The sequence below is a fragment of the Lutra lutra genome, chromosome 5 (genome assembly GCF_902655055.1).
Source record: "Lutra lutra chromosome 5, mLutLut1.2, whole genome shotgun sequence".
Taxonomy (NCBI): domain Eukaryota; kingdom Metazoa; phylum Chordata; class Mammalia; order Carnivora; family Mustelidae; genus Lutra; species Lutra lutra.
In genome coordinates this window covers 155203422-155213220 of record NC_062282.1, presented here as the reverse complement: position 1 = coordinate 155213220, position 9799 = coordinate 155203422, and the positions used below count along the sequence as shown (strand labels likewise).

At 37.6% G+C, this 9799-nt stretch overlaps 1 protein-coding gene across 1 annotated transcript; it reads left to right on the top strand.

Annotated features, from left to right (window-relative positions):
- The first annotated feature begins 995 nt into the window (after nt 1-995).
- On the top strand, nt 996-2003 carry LOC125101250 (olfactory receptor 2T8-like). The gene has a single exon (XM_047731829.1). The coding sequence runs from the start codon at nt 1038-1040 to the stop codon at nt 2001-2003; it is 966 nt and encodes a 321-aa protein (XP_047587785.1). The 5' UTR covers nt 996-1037.
- The last annotated feature ends 7796 nt before the right edge of the window (nt 2004-9799 follow it).

Genomic DNA, 9799 nt, shown 5'->3' with positions numbered 1-9799 from the left:
GGGTTCCACGTGCACACACAGCTCCTGGATCAGGTCTGAGCACTGTTCTAGAGCACTTTCCCAGGTGCCACTGCTTTGTGAGTTTTTTCCTGGTTCCTGGCACAGGACACTTTTGCACTCTGGTGTTCTATCACTTTCCAGGAGCCAGCTTATGGAGCCTCCTCCCTCTTCTGTTTATTTTCCAGTATCTGCCCAATTATTCATGACTCTGTACATCCTACTTTGCAAAAAGTAGCCACTCTTTTGCTGGTAGAGATCCAGATATATATATCCTTCCATCTCAGGCTGATTTCATAAGTGTTCAGAATGATTTGGTGGATATCTAGGTAAATTCAGAGGACTGGTTTAAACAGGTTCCCCTACTTCTCTGCCATCTTCCCTGTCCATTCAGACTCTGTATTTTAGCTCCTAGACCTGAAAATATAATTCTTCTTCTTTGGAAAAGCAATGCCTTCCTCACATAAATTATATTAAGAAAGATGATCTGATTTTGACATTTTTAAAAATTTAAATCCATAAGTCAACATATAGTACATTAGTTTTCAATTAATTTTGATTTGTTTTACATGTATAATTCTTGTATTGGGTAGCTACTTTTTACATAGTTAATGATGTAACTCAGCTTCTAAGAACTTTAACTATGCATGATACAAGGCAAGGCATTAACATAATATAAATTACAAATTATGTGAATAATGACTTACTGTTCACTTGTGTTGGTGTCATGTGGTGCAAAGACACACTTATCATATTCTTGCAACTGATCAAAAATATTTATTATCCCAATCAATCAATAATAAAGATGCCGGTACTTATTTTGAAAACTTTGAAAGTGAGAATAAGTTGAAAAATGTTGAAATTAATTTTATGTTCAAGACAATTTTTATTTTTTGCAAATGGCAGATGAAAGATTTGAAAAAGATTTTATCATTACCAGGTGTGTATTTATCAGTAATGATGTAACTGAAATAGAGCATTGCAAATGATGAAAACTGTCATCTATTTCTTCATTTGCAGTGTCAGTCCTGTTTGAAATCATGAAGATCTGGAACACCACCTCAGATTTCATTCTCCTACAACTCTTTAACCACACAGGAGCCCACCTATTTCTCTTTGTAATAGTTCTGATAATCGCCTTCACCTCTCTAGTAGGCAATGACCTCATGCTCTTCCTGATTCACCAGGATGTCCAGCTCCACATGCCCATGTACCTCCTCCTGCGCCAGCTCTCCCTCATGGATATGTTGCTGGTCTCCACCATTGTGCCCAAAATGGCAGCTGACTCCTTGAATGGCCAGAAGTCTATCTCCCCTGTTGGCTGTGGTTGGCAGATCTTCTTCTTCATCACATTGGGAGGGGCTGAGTGCTTCCTCTTAGCATCCATGTCCTATGACCGCTATGTGGCTGTTTGCCACCCACTGAGATACCCCATTTTTATAAGCTGGCATTTATGCCTGAGATTGACTGTGGGGTCTTGGTTACTGGGGGCAACTGATGGGCTTATGCAAGTTGCTGTTGTCCTGAGCTTCCCATTTTGTGGTGCATATGAAATCAATAATTTCTTCCATGAGGCCCCTACTCTGGTACATTTGGCTTATGCTGACACAGTTGTTTTGGAGCATGTGCTGTACACCTGCTGTGTATTAATGCTTCTGGTCCCATTTTCTCTCATCCTGATTTCCTGTAGCTTCATCTTAGCTGCAGTTCTCCAGATGCGTTCTAGAGAAGCCCACAAGAAGACCTTTGCCAGCTGCTCCTCACATCTCTCTGTGGTGGGAATCTTTTATAGAGCTGGCATTTTTACCTATATGCAACTCAAATCTTACAGGCCAGCTAACAGTGATAAAGTGGTTTCAGCCTTCTATATGCTCTTCACTTCTTTGTTGCACCCCCTTATCTACAGTAGGAGGAACAATGAAGTCAAGGGAGCCCTGAGAAAGTGTATGGGTCAGTGTGCTGCCTTAAGTCATGACCAAGATTACATCAATTTGTCCCCAATTTAAAGACTGCATAAAGTGACTGTGCAGGATTTCCTAGGGAAAAGTTATATATGTGTTATATCTATACCTGTTACTATTCTACATTGAATGCAGAGAAGACCTCTGTAGTTTGGATGTATGCCTAGTTTGTCATCAACACATCCAACTGTGGATTGTTAAAAATGTTAATCACAAATCATTAAAATGTTTTTACACCACACCATAAAATAAGCATTTCTTTAAAGAATTAAGAAAGTAGTCAAAAATTTTGAACATCAGTTGTAGTTTCGTTTTAATTGTGGTATAACTTACAAACACTAGAATGCTCAAAACTGATTGCTTAACCAGTTTCAATAACATGGGCTTGAAACTTACCCACTAACTAGTTAGAGACAATTCTCACCAGACCAGAAGTGTTTTTCATGACCTTTACAGTGAAACCACGCAACCAAGATAGAATTACTGGTAAGATTTGTATATTTATTGTAGAATTTTGCTTCAGTGAAAACAAAATGAACATTTTTTATATCATGTGCCTTTTTCTCAACATAATATGTTTTTACAGATGCTGGTATGATTTTACATTTGCCTTCAGTTTGCTCTTTTTTGTTCCTAAAAAATATTCCTATCTCTGAATCTAATACTTTTTGTTTACTTGCTACTTTGATGATGAACGTGTGGACTATTTTCAGTCTGAAGCTATTATAACAAAAATATCCTTTTTTTGATCAATTGTTTTTATTTGATTTGGTAATTGTATACTCTCTCTCTTTCTCTCTCTCTCTCTCTCTCTCTATATATATATATATATATACACACACACACACACACATACATATATATGTATGTGTGTGTGTGTGTGTGTATATATATATATATATATATATATATATATATATATATATTTCTTTACAGTGTTCCAGAATTTATTGTTTATGCAGCACACTAAGTGCTCCATGCAATATGTGCTTTCCAAAATGACTAAATTTTTAGTAACCAGTAAAACAATATGTTTGTTCAATTTTACATGCCTGGCAACAAGTCACAAGAGTTACCACTTGCTACAATTGGCAGCAATTGTGGATTACATCAACCTTTTTTTTTTTAAGATTTTATTTATTTATTTGTCATAAAGAGAGAAGCGAGAGCAAGCACAGGCAGACAGAGTGGCAGGAAGAGGCAGAGGGAGAAGCAGGCTCCCTGCCAAGCAAGGAGCCCGATGTGGGACTTGATCCCAGGACGCTTAACCAACTGAGCCACCCAGGTGTCCCAAACATTTTTTTTCTTTAAGATTTTATTTATTTATTTGACAGAGTGATCACAAATAGGCGGAGAGGCAGGCAGAGAGAGAGAGAGGAGGAAGCAGGCTCCCGCTGAGCAGAGAGCCAGATGAGGGGCTTGATCCCAGGACCCTGGGATCATGACTTGAGCGGAAGGCAGAGTCTTAACCCACTGAGCCACCCAGACACCCCAACATCAACCTTTTCATTTCATCTATGCTAGTATGGATAGACTAACTCATTTTGTTTCTATTTTGCATTTCTACGAAGATGAAAGTTTCCAAGGACTTTTTCATCACTTCATTGTCTATGTGCATATCTTTCCTTGTGAATGATCAATTTTCAGTTTTAGGGAAAAAACAAACATGTAGATGTTCCCAATGCCAAAACAACTTGGTGGTTTTGTAATAAACAGTATATGACATTCATAGGATTACTTGGAATTTTTAAAAATGGAGTATATTTGGGTTACTTATTATTATGTTTTTTGACAAATCTGTTTTTAATCTATTTTCAAAGATTACTTATTTTCATTGAAATTAATATTTATGCAATACATCTCTTCCTCAATGTCCATTGAGATAGAATTATAAGTTTATTTGCTTGTTTTAGTTATGCATCATAGCATATTACAATTCCATTGGTTTATCAGGCATTGAAAATCTGATACATTTTTCTCTAGTAAGTAATTTTTGCCTAAAGAAGGAAAAAAATAGATTAGAGAAATTCGGGATCTGATTTTTTTTCAGGGGATGTATATATATTTAACTTTTACTGGTAAACGATTTCTGGGCAAGAAATTTGGCACCTTTAAAGAGGTTGTTTTTGCAAAGAAAATCATTATAAATATATAAATATTTATTAATATATCTCCACATTTAAAAATTCATACTTATGTGCTCTCCATGGTCTTTAACAGTAAAATACAAGATGCACTTTAATACAATAGCTTAAAATAAGAGGTTTAGAAATTAATTTTGTACTTTTTTTAAACTTTTGCCACTTTAGTTTAATCTGAGTCTGTCTTTCAGAACTTTTTTTTCAACATTTTAATCAGGATTTTATTCTTTATATCACATAAATAAGAAATCAGAGTAATCAAAATAAAATAATATCAGGAAACAAGGGAAGTTCCAGTTATGCAGGTTCCTGCAATATTTTGGAAATGAAACCTACAGACATAAGAAGAAGATCTAGTTGAGGAATTTTTCTCAAACCTAAATGCCACATTTCAGCATTTCTAATTGATCTCAACATTTGATTATATTTTAAACCTTCTCTGTTCCTCTAAACATGGTCATACTTTGATCCAAGGGCAATTTCACTAAATATTTTGTTTGTAAAATATGTAAGCTGAATTACTTACGCCTTCATTGAGATGGAGTAAAAATAGTTTAACATCATAAGATTCAAGTAACAACAACAATAAGAATAAATATAAAATGTCTTTCATTCTTTAATTATGTTGTGCATTTTGCTTAACATTTCACTTTCATATTCTCATTTTAATGATTACCATAAACCTGATGTACATGCAGTGCTCTCACTTTTTAAAAATGTAGGCAGGTATATTTGGGCAAAATTCATGGTTCTCCTTCACACAGATCTGAATTCAGTTATCTGATTTTAAGCAGTTTATAGTTAAGAAAGGGCAGTTCTGAATGTGGGGCTGGACACTCACAACATCCCTTATACACAGAGAACACACAAACCCGTACGACTTAAACATCCTTTCCCTTCCTAAAGAAAAAGATATTGTCAAAGAAGCCCCTATTTTGGGTTAAATAGGCAAAAATTCTGGGGAAAATGGTCTTCACGTTAGAATGCACACCAGAACCTCAGGACTTGAACCCTCGGTTAAACCAGACAATCTGGCGTGTTGTCTAATCTTGTGGGAACCGCACAGATCTTCAACGATAAATAACAACGGTAAGATGTTAATCAATGCTAGATGCTAAAAATATTGCCTGATATTCAAAGATACTTACCAATGTATAGTTGTTATAATATTATGGGTAAGGCCAGTAAATTAACTGAATGTTTTGTTACATTTACTTTCATATTTAGTTCATTTGGTTATCATTTACTTGACTTATGAACATATCAAGAATAAAAATAGCATAATCACTCAGATAAAACAAGTCCATCTTTTTATGTAGCTCCCTGTAGTAGGCTGTCTGTCGGATAAGTAGGTTCCTTCATTGATTCCACGAACACCTAGAAGACTCTCAGTGCTGTAGCAAGTGAGGTCAGCCTAGTGGTCTTCACTAAAGCTGGTATCTAATGTAAGAGGCAGGCCATGGACAGTTCCTTTAACAAACAATGTACTCTCAGGCCTTAAAGATAGGAATAAAATATGCTAAGAACAGAGAGTATAATGGGAAAACGGTCAGAAATGCAAGAATTTTTTTTTCTTTAGCAAATACTTCATTCCACTTTATTTAATCAATCTGAAATAGACATTTTCCTTCTCTCTCTGACACCAGGATTTTGCTGCAGTACCCTGAGGAATTTCTGTCCGTCTCAGTAACCCCATAACACTCTGCACGAACAATGTCCTCATGTTCCCTTCACTTCCCTCCCCAGGTATGCTCTGGGGACATGGCAGGCCATGTCACCCATCAAAGGGTGGCTATTTTCTCCTCCATACGCTGCATGACACAGGACTCCAAGATGGTAGGTGTCCTCCCTGCTTGTCCTTGGTCCTCCCAAACTATTTATTCCACTTACCTCTGCAAACTCTAAGTTTCTTTGAAGCAAATTACTGAATTGGGGTATCACCGGATAACTCTCAGTCACTCTGGATGAAGTGACACTGAAGGAGACACCTGGATGTTCTCAGCAATTGCTAGGAACCAATGAAGAGGGGCTTTTGCATAGTCTGGAGAACCAGTAAGTCCAGTGTGTTAGATGTGAAATAACTCATCAACAATGTTCTGTCCTTGGTGGTGTGAAACTGGTAAATTTTGATAAGGTGAGAGAAGTGTACCTTGGGGAGACATTAGGAGATCCGTCAGGGAGAGATGAGTAGGTCATGTTCAGGTGCAGAGAACAAATATAAACTGAGAGAGTAAAGGGTTAGATCAAACCGGATGCACTGACAGAGCTGTCCAGTTCAGAGCAAGAGATAGAAGCATATAAGGATGGTTTAAAGAGAGTTAAGAATTCTCCAAGGAAGGATATTTTTGCATGAACTCTTAGATATTGGAAGATGTCTTTTGCTTAGCATAATACACTCTAGTGCTATCCAAGCCAAACTAAATCAGTCAGCGAAAGACGAATACCATATGATTCCATTCATATGCATACTTTAAGAAACAAAACAGATGAACGTAGGAGGTGGGGGATATAGGGAGGCAAACCATAGGAGACTTGTAACGATAGAAAAGGAACTGAGAGTTGATGGAAGGAGGTGGGCAGGGGATGGGCCAAATGGGTCATGGTTATTAAGAGTGTACTTACTGTGATGAGCACTGGGTGTTGCATGTAAATGATAAAACACTAAATTCTATTCCTGAAACCAATATTACATTATATGTTAGCTAATTAGAACTTAAGTAATAACTTGAGATATACAAAAATATATTGGGAAACATCTAAAACCTTAGAAATCGTGATAATGTTTATGTGGAAGAAAGAATATGGGCGTAGCAAATCGCAGGAAAGAGTGAAAGTCCATCTAGATAATATGTTATTAAAATCCGTATCAGGGCTTTCATGACCCTGAACTGGAGAGTCAATAATCTCCTACAATGTGCTACTGAGAAGGGCCACATAGTGTCCCAAATAATGTGGTGAGTCGGAAGGAATCCCCAGACATCTGACAGCATAAAAGAATTACTGATATGCCCAATGAATTCAAACTTCCAAATTTAATACTAATCATCACCATAATAAAATGTATTGATAATTTTAAATTAAGATAGAATTTTATATTCTATCTATATTATGCCATTCCATCATGTGCCCTCTCTAATGCCCATCACCCAGTTACTCTGTCCCTCCATCCACCCACCCTCCAACAATCTTCATTTTGTTCCCCACAGTTGAAAGTCTCTTATGGTTAGCCTCCCTCTGTGTTTTTATCTTATTTGTTATTTTGTTTTTCCTTCCCTTCCCCTATGTTCATCTGTTTGTTTCATAAATTCCACATATGAGAGAAATCATATGGAAATTATCTTTCTCTGACTAACCTATTTTGCTTAGCTTAATAGCCTCTAGTTCCATCCAGGTCATTGCTCTACAGTTATTTTAAACAGTGCTCGGTCTCATTTAATTTTGACCCACTCCCATTCCCACTCTCACTAATATTTGGCTTCTAGGGTATCATCTCTTTCTGGTGTCTCTTCATCCCCTGATGGCTATGGAGTAGACATGGACTTCACCCAGCTCAGATGCCACAGGCCAGGCTCAGGTTTGTGTTCTGGGTGAGGGCAGTGCAGCCATAAATGACCCTAGAAGTTTGCAACAACTCTTCAAATGTGGTGGTTAGTTCCGATCACTCAGAGCTGCTATGAGGATCAAGATGACCCATGTAAGGGACAGAGTCTGCTAGTACAGGGTTACCTTATCTCCCAATTTGTTCAGACATAGAATTGTTTACTCAGTTCTACCAGTCACAACCAATCAAATATCTGGTAATGCATTAGACATGTGTGACTTCCATAGTTCCTTCATGCTGTTCTTATTTATTTCAAAAATTTATTGGCAAAATTAGTGATTCTGCTAAAGCAGGATTCTGGTCCCTGAGGGGAAGAATGGGCTGTGTTCTTGTGAATTTGTGTTTGTTTGGTAACCAAGAACTCCTGTTCAGTGTCCCCATCCTATGTCTGGGTGAGGAGGCTGGAAGAGTTGCTTTACTCTCAGTACTTAGGAACTGGGCTATCCTGCACTCCATGTTGTGGGTCCTAGGTAGGGGAGGGTTGCCAGGTACTCTTAGGCCTCTGCCAGTTTCTGGATGACAATTCCTCAATCAGTTTCCCTGGGATCTGGTAGCAGGGAAGAATTTGACCCCTCAGGGTGGAGCTTCACCAGGCTCTTGAGTGTGCAGATTTGGCTGGGATCACTGGTAGGTTGTGTCCAGGTTTCCTGTCCTCCCTCCATCCTGAGAAGTCAGGGAGGAACTTGTATTTTCAGTCCAGGGTCTTGTTCCCGCCCGTGTTCTTCCTAATGGGCCCTCTAGGCTAGGTGGCCCCTGTGACTCCCTGGGCATTTCCCTGACACATTTCCCTCTCTCTGAGCCCCTTGCCTCTTTCAGAATCGACCTAATGTGGTGCCCACAGTTCACCTGTGTGTGTGTGGTCATCAGGGTGTGTTCTGAAGCCTGGAAGGTGTTTTAGGTCATGAGGAACAAAAGACATGTTCTCCACTACCACAAAGTTGGGCATACAATCTATCCTTTTGATGACAGGACTGTGATGCTGAAAGCAGGGTCTTCTGATGCAGATGGTGCTATGGTAGCCTTAAGGATTCAGCAGGGAATGAACCAGCATTCTCTGAAATAACCAGTTGTTTTTTTCCTTTTAAAAGTTAATTTGTAGGGGTGCATAGGTGGTTCAGTTGATTAAGCATCTGCATTTGGCTCAGGTGGGATTGGGCCCCACATCAGGTTCCCTGCTCATCAGGGCGCCTGCTTCTCTCTATCCCTCTGTTGTTCCCCTTGCTTATCCTGCTCTCTCTCTCTCTCTCTCTCTCTCTCTCTCTCTGTGTCAAATAAATAAATAAAATTAAATTAATGTGTATATTTGTGTGTGTAGGTGTGGGAAATAATGTTAAACTATGGATCTCAAAAGGTGCACAATATTTAACTTTATGGAAAGAGGTGATTCATTTACCTTTACTTAAGTTTATATTCATATGTCTGAATATTCATTTTTACATTATAACTTTCCAATAAACATTTTACCACAAAAGAAAGAATGAAAGATAAGGTTATGTAACTACACACACTTTAGTTTCAATGAAAATGGAAACTACAGATAGGGAAATTTTACATTTTATTTGTTTGCTTCTTTGGTTGATAATGCATTAGTATTATTTAGGTTTATATATTAGTTCCAGTTAATTATTATTCAATGTCATATTAGTTTCAGGTGCACAAAATAGTAGCTTAACGCTTCCATATATCACCTTCTGCTCATCATAATGGCACTCCTTAATACCCATCACCAGTTTAAGCCATTCCAACAATCTTCACTCTGGTATCCATCAGTTTATTCTCCTAAGAATCTGTTTCATGGTTTGCCTTCCTCTCTTTTTCCCCCTTTGCTCCTTTGTTTTGACTACCCTATACTTAATTATCATATATGAGTGAACTCATATATGTTATTTGCATTTCTCTGACTTATTTCATTTAACATAATACTTTCTAGTTTCTTCCACATGCTTACAAATGGATAGATTTTATTATTTTTGTATGGTTGAGTAATACACCATTGTATAATAATGTCATTTGCTTATCCAATCATCAACTGAAGGAAACTTGGCATATGTTCATAGGCTGGCTATTGTAAATACTACTGCTATAATAATCAGGGTACA